Source organism: Lepidochelys olivacea, assembly GCF_965140295.1.
Source record: "Lepidochelys olivacea isolate rLepOli2 genome assembly, chromosome: 1".
Classification (NCBI taxonomy): domain Eukaryota; kingdom Metazoa; phylum Chordata; order Testudines; family Cheloniidae; genus Lepidochelys; species Lepidochelys olivacea.
The window spans coordinates 271,144,209-271,159,239 of NC_140411.1; the positions used below are offsets into that span (position 1 = coordinate 271,144,209).

Here is a 15,031-nt window from a genome sequence, read left to right on the forward strand (position 1 = left end):
GATTTAAGTGATAACCATCAGGGATTCTCATGACAAATTTTTTGGTGGCCTCAGAATGTAGCCACCACCTCTTCCTGGTGGCCACTCTGAAACTTTTTCCTAAAATACTTAACTTTAGGTTTCAGAGTAGCAGCCGTGTTAGTCTGTATTCGCAAAAAGAATGGCACCTTAGAGACTAACCAATTTATTTGAGCATAAGCTTTCGTGAGTTACAGCTCACTTCATCAGATGCATTCAGTCATTTAGGAAAAACAAATATGCATATATACACATCCAAAACATTGTAGTTTATTTATTGCTAGCTAGTATGTTTAAAAACCGATATCACTTTTCACAGCAGACTTGCTAGCTAGGAAGTCTGTTGTGAAGTTTATGCTATTAGCCCTGACACATTCAGTGGAAAATACCTAGTGTGCTTTGCGAATACAGACTAACACATCTGCTACTCTGAAACCTCTCACTCTCTTACATGACACCATTACAGTGCCTTACAAGGAAGAGTTCTGCATCAGTAACCAATTTCACACATGCTTCCATAGTGATTACAAATTGATGCAAATACAGAGGAACTCTCCCATTTGGAGTTTCATCTTTATTATTTATAGTTACAAACACAGGGTGTAGACAGGAGATCAAGTAGTCTTTAATGAAATTGTTCAAAGTACAGAAGAGCACTGATAATCAGATTTTTTCTCACTCGTTTGCTTAATTCTGTTTCTTGCTAGCTATTAAATTGTATTTTTGTTAATACAAAAGGTGAAAAAGTCAACACCCTTTAATAGCACTAGGGAGAGACTTTCAGCTGGGAATGTAAGAGGACTTGGCCCACAGAAATTTTGGGGCTATTTGATTCCCTTGAACCTAACCGTTCTTTTTCCTGTATTTGTATGTATAAAGTGAGCAAATCTGGCCTGAAATTTGTTGCAAGAGGAAACAAAGAACCCTATTATACCCTTGTTACAGTCACTTCTCAGCATATAACTGCTTTTTTAAGAGGTTTCTGGAGCTCTTATTTACACAGATAACATTCTGCTACCTTGTGGGGCTGAAATGTGTGGAAACAATAGCAACATGAGTGATAATAGTGAGATTTATGGAAGAAATAGAAAATAAACATCTTAATCTTCCTTTTTGTGGGGGAAACTATGTTGGGTAAAAATAGTTCATGACCTTTTAAATGGAGACAGTGTTGGGCATATCCTGCTCTCAATCCACACACAGTGAATTTCCCACTGAAATTATCTCCTGGAAATATGAGCAGAGTCACATCACTGGCAGAATAAGAACTCTGATTTATGGAAAGTGAATGTCATATGGCATAGTTCCTTCTCATTTCATATTTTTTAGCTCAAAGAATCATATGACCATAACATCAGTTGACCCATAACATCAGCAAATTCATCCCATTAGCTATCCACCAGTCATCTGGTACTGAGACTGAGTTAAGTGATAGGTTACATACCATGGTTAGTTCTGCAATTATATATTTGATTTCCTTAGAATCATAGAATATCAGGGTTGGAAGGGACCTCAGGATGTCATCTAATCCAACCCCCTGCTCAAAAAGCAGGACCAATCCCCAATTTTTGCCCCAGATCCCTAAATGGCCCCCTCAAGGACTGAACTCATAATCCTGAGTTTAGGAGGCCAATGCTCAAACCACTGAGCTATCCCTTCTTCAGAAGTCTTGGGTGAATATTATTTGGTCCTTGTGACTTGTTACTGTTTGGTCTGTTGTGAATAGTGATATTAACAAACATACAAATATCACTTTTCACAGAAGCAGACTTACTAGCTAGCAAGTCTATACAAACAAAAACCAGAAACCAAAAAAGCAAAAGAAACAACAACAAAAGACAAGAACATGCGAAACACCTTATTTGTGTTTCTATTCTGTTTCCCTCCAGTAAAGAATAGGGACAACTGTATGTAGTTATTACTGAGTCTGCAAAAAAACCACACCCTACATACATAAATTACAATGATTTGGACAGGGATGTGTGCATATTTATTCGTTTTTCCTGAAGTTAATTAAGTTTTTTGGAAAAATTGCCGCACTGTGAGGCCACCAAAAAAATTGTCGGGAGAACGCCTGGTCTAGGTCACGTCTACACGGAAGCGCTATGGTGGTGGTGGTGCTGCAGCGTTTTCAGCGCGGACAAGCCCTTAGCCCTGGGTGGGAGAGGCGAGGAGAGAGGGTGGCTTAGCTAGTACAAGTCCTGCCTAGCCAGTGCCTCTCACCCAGGAGCACTCAATGACCCCAGATTTAAAAGGTTTGAAAGGCAAAGGCAGGGCAGTGTTGGGATCTCCTCGCCGGCTGAGTGACAGTGCGGAGAGACTCGAATGAAAGCGGGAGCAGATCAAGGGCCCTCGCCCCTGCCTCCTGCAGGCTGAGCCTTTGGGCTGCCCGGGGCTACCCGAGCCCGCCAGAAAGCAGGGGTTTGGGCCCCTTTTGTTTTCTCCTTTCGTCCAAGCGCCTCTGTCTTTCTCCCCGCGGCAGCGCCCGGCCCCCGCCGCCGCCTCCATCGCCCTGGCGCAGGGAATCCCTGAGCGGCGGGACTGGTTTGCCCAGGGAGCGGCCCCAGCTCTCTCGGCCGCTCCAGGCAGGGGCGCGGCGCGGCCGCCGGAGGGTTAAAGGGGTTATGGGCGGGGGCAGGAGGCGCCGCTGCCGGGCGTGCCCGCCGGTCGCGCACCCGGCGGCAGCCCGCGCCGCAGCCGGGGCGGGAGGAGGCACAAGCGGCGGGACGGCGAAGCCGGGCTCCGTGCTCGGGCGCAGCTCCCGCGGGGCGCTGCTGGCTCTGGGGCGGCCCGAGGGGAACAGGGGCGCGGGGGCACCATGCCTGGAAGCGACACCGGCCTGGCTGTGGACAGGACTTACTCGGACCCGGAGAGGCACCAGCGCGCCAAGACCCGGGTAATTCCCCTCTCGCCGCGCAGCCCGCGGGGGCTAGTTGCTCCCCCGCCACTGCCGCTCTCGGCTCTTCCGTGTCGCAGCGTCCCCAGGGGCTTGTTGCAGGAGCCCCTGTCGCCTCCCCGGGGATCTGGGCTGGAAATGGCTGGGGTTCCGCTCAGGTGCGAGAGACCGGTTTGTCTTGGGGGCTTGACAGGCGCCCGTCGCCTTGGGAGCCAAACCCAAACTGTCCCTGTAATCTCAGGTTTCAGCTCCTCTCGCCCCGAAGCAGCCACTGGGCGCCTGGGCAGAGAGCACACCTGGCCCACGGCTCCATTCCCCTGCGCGCTGCGCTGGCCTCCGAGCTGTGGCACTGGATTGCACTGGAGGTGGTGGTAGCTGCGAAAGCTTAGTGGGAGCGCTACGGATGAGGGACTCATGGCCGGCGCTTGAGACACTTAGCTCCGGTCTAAAGGTAACGAAACAGCTTCTTTTGCTCCTCCTGATGACTACAAGCGGCAGCAGTTGTGGGGATGACAACTGTGTTTTTTTTTGAAGTGAGGGCAACAAGTTGAGAGACTGCCTGAGGAGCTACCATGTAACAACCCCTCTGCATTTCTGTGTAGAGTGTAAGCAGTAAGAAGAAAAGGAGGACTTGTGGCACCTTAGAGACTAACCAATTTATTTGAGCATAAGCTTTCGTGAGCTGTAGCTCACGAAAGCTCATGCTCAAATAAATTGGTTAGTCTCTAAGGTGCCACAAGTCCTCCTTTTCTTTTTGTGAATACAGACTAACAGGGCTGTTACTCTGAAACCTGTCATAGTGTAAGCAGTGTCAGTCTGAGCCATGAATTCAGATGTGCCTTTGAAAGAAAGCCTGCTGACCAAAGCATAGGTTCTCTATTTTAAGTAAATCTCACAAAATAGCTATTTCTATGGTTATTTTTCTTAACCTAAAGGAAAACTTTTAATAAACTTTCCCATTCAGTGTTTATAACCCAAATGTTGCTTCATTGCCCTGTTGCCTCAGAAACTGAAAATGAATGACTGTTGACAGACTGTAGAAACTGCAGATCAAGATAAATTCACTAAAGAAACTAGCTCAAGCTGAGAGTAATGGAAAACTACAAAAAGTGAACAGAAAACTAGCTGTTTAATTCTTTGAATATTAACTGTTCGTGCTTAGACACCCCTGGGATGTCTCCCTCAGAAATCCTTAGGTAATACAAGCAAAGGCTCTTCTTTTGTTTTAAATCTCCCTTAAAGGGAAGATCTGCAGAGCAAATGATTTTTCTGCAGCAGGGAGCAATTATTACTGCTCACTCCATCCCCCCTCCCTCCCTTGCTCGTTCTCCCCCACCCACGCTCACTCATTTTAACTGGGCTGGGGTGGGTCCATTTTCGACCTGGTGTTTAGTTGAAAATGGGACACCTGGCAACCTACATGCTAAAACTACTTCTAAGAGGGTTGGAGCAATACATTTATATACTGTAGTGTCCGTGAGGTACAATTTCATTGGGGCAGTTTTTCTCACGGTGCAGTGGCAGGTTAGATTTGTCTTTGATTATTTTGTGACTTTTTTTTAATTATTTTTTAATAGCCTGCATGATATCTGAATGTAAAAGCACCTGTTATATTAATGATCATAATATGTGTGTGTAATTACATGTATGACTACACTATGGATGGGACTGATGGGTTGGCTAGTTTGTGTACAAATTTCAAATCTCCAGCTACCTGTTTGGTTTAAGCAGGTGAAGTCCTCTCTGTATTTATGACTCTGGTTAAGGAAAAGAAAGCAAAGCTGCTCTTCAGGGTATTGTAATTTCCTCTTGCTGGCTCTGGCTGTGGGCAAAAATAGCTGTTCTGCTTTCTCTCTTCTACTGAGACAAGATATTTAGTGCTTCAAAATAAATGAGCTTCACAGCTTGAAGTACTTGGATTATTTATCTGTGGAGGAAGACTGCTTCCTTTCCCTACATAGAATGCTGGTCTTTCTTTCCACCCCTCCCATCTCATTAAATGGCACTGCTAGACAGAAGAGAGTGTGCTTCAGATTGTTTCTGCATAATGAAATGTTTTAAATTAAGTAACCTCATTCACTGTGGCCTTTACTGTTGGTATGCTATCCGCATAGCTTGGCCGTTGCACTATACGTTTGACACACGTTATACATAAACCAACAATATTGATGTCTACTTCTTTGTATACCGTTGAGCAAATTAGTTTTATACCTCCTAATTCTTCTCTTTCTGGAAGGTAAACATGCTATATCGCTTAGCATGATGACAGAAGAAAACTTTTTATCTTCTTGATGTGTCTTGATTTATTTGAGAATTTAAACTGAAGTCTCTTCAGTCCAGCAGATTGACTTAATAGCTGGGCCAATTTTCAGTATTGCCAGCTCCAGGTGTTCAAAAATAATTAAATTTCTTTTTTTAAGAAAATGTTGGGTCCTTTTTATTTGCATTCTGATGCCTTAAACACCAGGGTTCACATTTTAAAGCTTTTCTCCGCAACCATGAGGACTAGAAACTTACTTTTTTATTTTTTTAATGTAAGCTGAAACACTGATCTAATAACATGACTCTAGGAGCTGAGGCTTTAAGAAAAATGCCCAATACAAAGAGACTTGTGATAAAATCAAAAGAGTTGGAAAAAACTGAGTCTCTTGTGTAACTGGATCGTTTTATGCATCATGTGGCTGGAGGTTGGGAAAAACTCCGCTTTCACTTACCTAGGACAAGTAGCTTTTCCTGATGAGTGAGCTGGATAGGTTCTGGCTCATTCCCTGAGAATTGGGAAGGGAAGGAGCAGAGTAGTTCAAACTCTATCCTTTAGCTGGAGGGGTTGGGGTGGGCAGGAAGCAGAGCAGCAAGCCATGCTGCTGCTTTGCAGTGAAGGAGGGTCATTTCGCCTTTTAAGAGAAGGGGAGTGGGAAGGAAGAGCAGAGCAACCGAGGCTGCTGTTGCTCCTGGCAAGGCAGAAACTGACGTCCAGCAGTACTCCAGAATGGCTGCATTCCCTCGGACTGCTCCTTCGCTGATGAACTGAGGCCCTTCTCACTTAGCCACCATTGTAGCTATTGCTTTGGTTTGGAGTCAAGGATTTCTCTTTCTCCCAACGAGACTGAGGTGGAATGCAACCAGAACACAGAAGACAAAGGGTTTGTCAAGCAGTTTAGATCCCAACTGTAGCTTTCCTGCCCAGGGAGCGCCGGAGCCCAGCCACCGCCTAGACGGGGGCTGCCCAAAGCATGCTGCTGCTGCTTTTCCTGGTGGGGCATGGGAGTGAGAAGGAGAGCAGCCCATGTGGAAGGCCAAGGGTTTCCTACATGTCCAGAATGGCAGCAGCCCTACAGAAGCCCTGCAAACAAAATTAGGGAGCCTGGAATTAATTAATTAGGTGTATGTAGGTGGAGGGGGTGATAGGAGGGAAGGAGATGTCAGGACTGATTTTTATTAGGAGGACCTAGGAGCATGATGGTGCAGGACGTTTTAATCTGGACTGACTAAACATAGTCCTGTGGAGATCAGGTGTTGAGACTTTTCAAGTGCTACACATCACCACATCCATCTTGAACTCTACTAAGGATAATTCAGATTAGAAGGTGAAGGAAAAATGAAGTCTATTTTTAAGAGGGAAAAAGTCTGCTGTCTGTTCTGGAGGGGGAAAAAACCCAGCAGATTCAGTTTGTACAGAAGTTAGAACAATTCATTATGAAAGGGCTCAACGGGTAGTGATCAATGGCTCCATGTCTAGTTGGCAGCCAGTATCAAGTGGAGTGGCCCAAGGGTCGGTCCTCGGGCCGGTTTTGTTCAATATCTTCATTAATGATCTGGAGGATGGTGTGGATTGCACCTTCAGCAAGTTTGCAGATGACACTAAACTGGGAGGAGAGGTAGATATGCTGGAGGGTAGGGATAGGATACAGAGGGCCCTAGATAAATTAGAGGATTGGGCCAAAAGAAATCTGATGAGGTTCAACAAGGACAAGTGCAGAGTCCTGCACTTAGGATGGAAGAACCCCATGCACCGCTACAGACTAGAGACCAAATGGCTAGGCAGCAGTTCTGCGGAAAAGGACCTAGGGGTTACAGTGGATGAGAAGCTGGATATGAGTCAACAGTGTGCCCTTGTTACCAAGAAGGCCAATGGCATTTTGGGCTGTATAAGTAGGGGCATTGCCATCAGATCGAGGGACGTGATCGTTCTCCTCTATTCGACATTGGTGAGGCCTCATCTGGAGTACTGTGTCCAGTTTTGGGTCCCACACTACAAGAAGGATGTGGAAAAATTGGAAAGAGTCCAGCGGAGGGCAACAAAAATGATTAGGGGACTGGAACACATGACTTATGAGGAGAGGCTGAGGGAACTGGGGATGTTTGGTCTTCAGAAGAGAAGAATGAGGGGGGATTTGATAGCTGCTTTCCCCTACCTGAAAGGGGGTTCCAAAGAGGATGGATCTAGATTGTTCTCAGTGGTAGCAGATGACAGAACAAGGAATAAAGGTCTCAAGTTGCAGTGGGGAAGGTTTAAGTTGGCTATTAGGAAAAACTTTTTCACTAGCAGGGTGGTGAAACACTGGAATGTGTTACCTAAGGAGGTGGTGGAATCTCCTTCCTTTGAGGTTTTTACGGTCAGGCTTGACAAAGCCCTGGCTGGGATGATTTAGTTGGGGATTGGTCCTGCTTTGAGCAGGGGGTTGGACTCGATGACCACCTGAGGTCCCTTCCAACCCTGATATTCTATGATTCTAAGGGGAATATCAAGATGGTAGAATCTCAGGGAAGGAAAGTAATTTTTAAACTCCACTGTAGTTAACATGCCAGAGGCTCTTCCTCCATTTCATTTTCTCCCTGAGACCACTTAGAGAAGCAGTCAGACCTCCTTGGCTTGCCTGCCAGCTAAATAGCAATGACACCAACCTGGGGGTGTGTGTCTCATTTTCTGTATAGTCAACACCATCACAAAGATCCCACTGCCTAAAAGCACTTGAATGAAGAACAGCTGGTCAAGCAGAAGCAATGTTTTGAAGAATTAGCTAGGCCACTGGTTTCTCCTCCTTTCAAGGTGCATTTCCCTCCCTAATCCATCGAAGAGGTGCAAAGCTTCACGGTCCTGCAGAATTTACTATCCCTGTCAAGAAACTCTGTTTGCTAGGAGACTTTGACCCATCCTCCCTAGTGAGGATCTGGCCAAAGCAATCCATGCATTTGTTGCTTCCATACTGGATTACTGTAATTCTGGGGTTGAAGGTTGAAGTGATGCAGAAATTCCAATTGCACAGAATGCAGCAGCTCACCTTCTCAACAGGAAGAGCTGCTATGAGTATGTCATCCCTGACTGTGAGCTCCACGTGCTCCACTGGGTGGGTCCTACTCCACTTCTAGGCCTTGGTGAAGACTGGGGTACATCAACAACTGCATCTCCATCTGTAATCCACTAAGACAACTGAAGTCTTTTGGAACAATGCAGTTAACAAAAGCCAGGCAAAGAAGTACCAAGGATCTCATTGCTTCGACAATGTGCTTCAAGACCATCCTTTTTGGGAAAAAAACAAACTTTTAAAGCATAACCAGATAGGGATTGCCCTACTCAGTCACATCCGTGGTCCATATAGTGAGATGCCCTGTCTGGCTGACCAGTATCAGATGCTTCATAAGAAGGTGCAGGAAATCCTAATTACTGTATTTCCTACCCATAAGAGAAGTCTCCCCTCACCCCCCTTAATCCCCATCAATTAGTGGCAGTAATTTTTGATGAATGATTTTATCCAGTGCTTAATTTGTAATGAAAGACTTGCCAAGGCTCAAGCAATTTGGTGATGGGGCTCAAGCAATTTTTTTTTTTTTTACATTGATAATTGATGCAGCAAGCCCACAAGTGCCGAGGCTATGAACTGCCAAGCCTAGAGGTGCCTGGGCTCAGCTCTGGCAAGCCCTATCACAAATTAAACACTTGAGTTTATCCTTTTATAAAAATGTAAATCTGTCTAATATAACTGGATGTTCTCATTACTTGTATAAATGTCATGTGGTTACAAAAATTCCTTTTCTTGCTTAAGTCTAGTTAGTCCCCTTCTTTTTGCATTATTAGAAAAGGTTAAAAAAAAAAAGCATTTGATCCACCTTTGCTGCAATCATTCACACTGTTTGTATTCCTCCCTCATGAGCCCTTTCATCCAGCTCAGCTCAGTCTTTTTAATCTCTCCTCATATGGAAGTCTTTTGTGGCCTCTAATCACTGTCATCACCTTTTTCTTCTAGATAACCTGTTTTTCTGTTATATCTTTCCTTGGATTCACTAAGAGGGTTGGAGGAGAAACCTGAAGAGACCTAAAGAGATTGGAAACACAGGGAAAATGCAACTGTATGAGATTCAGCTTGGAAAAATGCAAGCTAATGCTGCTGGAACTAATGAACTAAGTTTCTGTACCTGGCTTGGAGATAGGACCAGAAATAATATAATGTCTGGTGTGAAGATGGAATGGGGTGTGGGGTGAAGTAATGTGACAGCTATGAAATGTGTGTAACCACAATCGGAATGAAATTAATACTTGGTGTAACTCCATTTAGTTTCAGTAGGTTTATGCCTGGGTGAATGTTGTTCACTGTTAAAACAAAAGGAGGACTTGTGGCACCTTAGAGACTAACCAATTTATTTGAGCATAAGCTTTCATGAGCTACAGCTCACTTCATCAGATGCATGTAGCTCACGAAAGCTTATGCTCAAATAAATTGGTTAGTCTCTAAGGTGCCACAAGCACTCCTTTTCTTTTTGCAGAAACAGACTAACACAGCTGCTACGCTGAAACCTGTGTTAAAACAATTAGTAGATATTTACCACAGTACTAGTACCAGTACCTGGTGAGTGAAGTGTTGTAAGGTAGCTGGTAATTCTATATGTTTGAATGTTCACTGCCCATATTCTTAACTAGTGTACATTTTAAAGCATTACTGCGTATCCAAGGGTTGTATGTTTGTAGGCCTTTACTAACGCTGAACCCACATTTTTTTTTCTTAGCATTATTTTAGCCATGTTTTAAGAAACCGTTGAGGACACCTCATACCCTGTGTAATGCTAACAAAAATTATAGCAGGATGGTACTGGAGATTCAAGAATATTTTTTAAAAAATCAATGACAAGTGTCTGCTTTTAAAAATTATTTCAAACAAGTGACAGTCTCGCTACAAAGTTCAGATCTGGTTTTCAAACAAATGCAGGTGTTCAGATTTGGGGATTTACAGCATTTTAGGTAGAGAAATGGATCTGAACAAAAATCCTCAGTGGAACTTTATGCTACAGTAGCATAAGCAGAATGTACATTTTCTGTTTATGATCAGTTTAACTGGCTATTGTAGGTCCCCTGCCCACACTAAGTGCAGTGCAAAAGTAAACTGCATATATGGTGAAAAGGAAACCACCACTTTTAACCTGTTAAGTTTGATAGCCTAAGTTGTTAATAGATACACAAGTTCTTTTACAAGTGTATTTTCAGAGTGCTGGATATTATATTTTAATAGAAATCCTCATTTGTTACCATCACAGAAAAAATATTTTATGTACTTTGTATGCACATTTTATGAAATGGTCTATTGACAGTGTCCCTTTAAATATCAAGATATTTCTAATGAAAATATTGTAAAAGAATCCCTCAAAAATATTTTGTGTCCAGACTACTTGAGCATCCTTACAAATGTTCCTCTATTAGGGGAAAAAAATTCAAGATAACGTGATGAGGCAGAACACTATTCACATCTCCTTAAAAGCTGATATTGCTATCATTACCTCACAGCATCTCTGAAGACTTGGGTGCCCCATCCTGAGGTACCATAAAATGATGGGATGCCTACTGCCAGGATGCTAGAAATCGGAAGAAGAAAATTTAAAACTGCAGGAAAAAAAGAAAAGATAGCTAGGATAAAATCAATGCCTTTTGTTTTAGAGGATGCTCCTAACTAAACACGGATATTTCAACAATGTAATGGAAGAGTTTTTTCTAAATTGCTGACTTTCAAAACATTTTTAACTGAATACTCCAGCAGAACAATATTGAACAGCAGGGAGGTGACAAAGTTGATTTCTTTTTGTCCTTTCAGTTTCCAGATTAAATACAGCTGAAATAATAATGGCTGCTGTTAGATTTTTTTTTTTTTAAATAATTGCTAAACCAAGTGAAATAAGGTAGGGTGAAAAAATTGTTACACAGGTCAGTATGTATTTTAAAATGTTTGTCTGTGTCTCAGTGTACTGCTAGTTTATGCCCCAGTCCCGTGATCTGTGCAAATAGATTTTTGTGCCCACACATATTTTGGGGGTGGGTTAAAAGCCACTGTTTCCCCTCTTCCCTGCCCCCCCCCCCACTCCATTGCTCCTACATAGATGAATGCAAGATGGAAAAGGGGACCAGAGTTCTCTTCGAAGTTTGAATGGATTTTTGACTGAGAATTTTTTTGAACCTGGGTAGATGTGTGTGAACTTCGCTTTGGGTCTGTGCCAGAAAATTTTGCACAGCTCTAGCCAAAACAGTGTAATGACTCGTTCCTGTTGCTATGCCCCTCCTGGATCCTTGTTACTGTGCATATTGTTTGCAGGATCAGGGTCTAAGTTAACTACTTTAAACATAGTAAAAAGATATGTGTACACACACACACACACACGTTTTAATTATTTGGTTTGATTCTCTTGGTTTAGTTGGTTTGGGTAGCTTTTTAGAAGGTTGCTTAATTTGGCAGCCTTGCAAAAGGACAGTTACTCTGGTGGGATGCAGACAGGGAAGTTGACTTGATTTGTACTGCTGTTCAGGGTATAAATCAAATGGGCACTGCTGGATATCAAGTTTCAGCATCTTGACACAATAGGCAAATGTGCTGCAATCCAGACCTGACCTCAGTTTGGGGAGATGTTGAAGGGAGAGTGTAACTGGAGGGAATCATATGGTAGAATGAATGAAAGTATTGATGCTTTTGGTTTGTTCAGATAAAGTAATTTGTTACTTCCATTAGTGTTGTTAATTAAACCTCATATGTCAAAATATACAGAATATCCTTAAATCAAACTTTAATACTTTTGAAAACACCATTTTTCTTTCTTTGCCTATTAGTAAAATTTTGATTATCATGGATGAGTGTATTTTAAAAAAAAAAAATCTATTCCTAAACCTAGTTTTGAATCATGAAACCTGGGTTCTTCTATTCCAAATCCTTCCACTGGCTGGCTGCATGGCCTTGAATAAGTCAGTGACCTTTGGATTTTACTTAGCCATTTGTACGGTAGAGTTCGTAATGCTTATGTGTCTTTTGATATCTCTGGATGGAAAAAGGTGTGAGTGCAAAGTATTATTTATATTATTGAGTTGATTAAAAATAACTAAGGACCTGGTCCAATATGCACTGAAATCACTTGAGGTCTCTTCATTTACTTCAGTGGTCTTTGGAACAGGTCCTAAATGAATACGAACAACATTATGAAAACATAGTCTATATATAAAAAGAAAAGGAGTACTTGTGGCACCTTGGAGATTAACAAATTTAGTTGAGCGTAAGCTTTCGTGAGCTACAGCTCACTTCATCGAATGCATTCAGTGGAAAATACAGTGGGGAGATTTATATACATAGAGAACATGAAACAATGGGTGTTACCATACACACTGTAATGAGAACACCCATTGTTTCATGTTCTCTATGTATATAAATCTCCTCACTGTATTTTCCACTGAATGCATTCGATGAAGTGAGCTGTAGCTCACGAAAGCTTACGCTCAACTAAATTTGTTAATCTCCAAGGTGCCACAAGTACTCCTTTTTCTTTTTGAGAATACAGATTAACACGGCTGCTACTCTGAAACTAGTCTATATATAATCAGTATATTTTTAAAGTAGACTATAGTTGAAGTATAATGTCTCACATGTATCCTTGTAAAGTTTCATCTAGTTTAAGTCCAAGGGTTGGTGTTACACAAGATCATTCCTTTAAAAAGTTTACATTTTGGTCCAAAATGTGTGTGTTTAAAAAAAAAAAAAAAAAAAATTATTTCAGTTTAGTTATCCGTCAAAGATGGTGTTAATAACAGAAACAAAGAAATGTGTGGGGTTTGGTTGGGTTTTTTAATTCAAAGGACCATGTCAAGCTGTCTATCCTTTTAATTGCTGACTAAGGACTAGGTCTACCAAACACTGTATGTGTTTGTCTTTACTCATGTCATGTAATCCCACTGAAATTAATAGGACTGTGCAATTCAGTAAACCCACTAACATACATAAAGATTTGCAGGATTGGATCCTAAAACGAAGTAAGGGAAGCTTTCAAATGACCTAGTAATTTTCTCATTCAGGAGAACAAGAAAAGGAGTACTTGTGGCAGCTTAGAGACTAAGGTGCCACAAGTACTCCTTTTTCTTTTTGCGGATACAGACTAACACGGCTGCTACTCTGAAACATAGACTGAAAGTGAGTTATGGGCTGTAGATGACATTAAGTCACGTATGTTGACTTCCGTGTGTTAGATTTAAAAGTCATTGCAGTTTTTTGTAAGCATTAAGGCTTATTAATTTAGTTAGGCTTGGGATTCAAACAAACCTTCAGGGCAGAATTGACACATCTGCAATTAATCCTACTTCCTTTAAAAAAAGAATACAGATCTATTTAAACACATAACAAGAGATTACAGGAAAAATGAGGTGGGAATGCTTCAGTGTCTTTTGATTTTTTAAAAAAAAAAAATCAATAGTGGATTTGTAAGAATATTTCTGATTTTGATACATCAGAAGCACAATGTGTGACGTTGCACCCCATAATTCTTTATAGAAATAGGCTTATGAGTGTAAATATGACATAATGGGACTATATTTTATGTTAACATGTAACATATCTTTGCAAAGGTTATGATCTACTGAATATATTAATCCTATTTGTATGCATGTATCATTTTTATATATGAAGTTATGAGTGTTGGCTCTATGCTTGTATTTAAAGTGTTTGCCTTACGTGCTTCTTTCAGCAAATTTGGTCAACATACTGTAAAGGGGTTATTCAAGTAGTTGGGAGTACTTAACTAACGATGGACTTTGAGAGACGCCAATCCACATCTGAGCTTTCCTGGGAATGTTCAAACTAACATGTAAACAATGGCATCAGCCTGCAAAAAGCTGAATCATTCATACACATGTGACTTGCCCAGTTGGCTAGGGACTCCATCTGGTGGCTGTGATGTTGCACAAGAGGGAGAGTATAAAAGGCCTGGAAACCCCTCCATTTTGTCTTCAGCTGGCTCAAAAGATAACCTCTGCACCCTAATGAGATGCCTGAAAGAAACTGAACAAAGGATAGTAACTATGGGGGTGTGAGTGATAGCTGAACCCAGACTAGGAAGGAGTCTAGTCTGTCAGAAAAGCTTACTGGAACATCTCTGAGGGTGAGTTTTAGCTGGATTTAGTTTCCTAGTGTATTAGGCTTAGACTTGCGTGTTTTTGTTTTATTTTGCTTGGTAATTCACTTTGTTCTGTCTGTTATTACTTGGAACAACTTAAATCCTACTTTATATTTAATCACTTTTGCTTATTAATTGACCCAGAGTACGTAATTAATACCTGGGAGGGAAATATGCACAGCTGTTTGCTCCATCAGTGTTATAGAGGGCGGACAATTTGAGTTTACCTGTATAAGCTTTATACAGAGTAAAACGGATTTATACCTCTACCCCGATATAATGCGGGTTCGCATACAACACGGTAAAGCTCCGACATGCCCTTCTGAGCAGCATGTTAAGGGTGCTGGGCTGGGGCTGAGGGGTTGGATAAGGGGCAGAGGGTCCTGGGGGCGGTCAGGGATTCCCCCCCTCCCCAGCCCACAGGGTCAGGGAGGCAGGAGCTGTGGGGGGGCATTTTTGGGGTCCCCGCAGTCCCAGAGTGGCCTGGGGGCCGGGAGCAGCCCGCTCCGCTTCCCTCGCCCCGGCCCCAGCCTTGTCGCTCAGGGGAGGGGGCTTGGGGTAAGGGATCCCTCCCCCCCCTTCCCCGTACTCACTGGCAGCAGCAGAAATGGGGCAGCCCGCTCCACTCCCAGTCGCAGCGCTCCGCTTCCCGCTGCTGGTGAGTGCGGAGTGTGCCCTTTCCCCAACCTCCCCACGCTCACTGGTGGCTGG

General features: G+C 42.8%; 1 protein-coding gene across 4 annotated transcripts in view; it reads left to right on the forward strand.

Moving 5' to 3' along the window:
- TMCC3 (transmembrane and coiled-coil domain family 3) overlaps nucleotides 1-15,031 on the forward strand; it is a 229,053-nt gene that overhangs the window by 160,123 nt on the left and 53,899 nt on the right. The window contains exons 1-2 of one of the 4 annotated variants that reach the window (XM_084617063.1): nucleotides 2,071-2,914; nucleotides 3,156-3,365. The exons of 2 other annotated variants lie outside the window; for them this stretch is intronic. In XM_084617063.1, coding sequence (XP_084473189.1) covers nucleotides 2,837-2,914; nucleotides 3,156-3,365 — 288 coding nt within the window. In that variant the 5' untranslated portion in view covers nucleotides 2,071-2,836. Of the gene's footprint in view, nucleotides 1-2,070; nucleotides 2,915-3,155; nucleotides 3,366-15,031 lie in introns of those variants that run through there. One more of the 4 variants, XM_084617064.1, reaches the window with a different exon arrangement.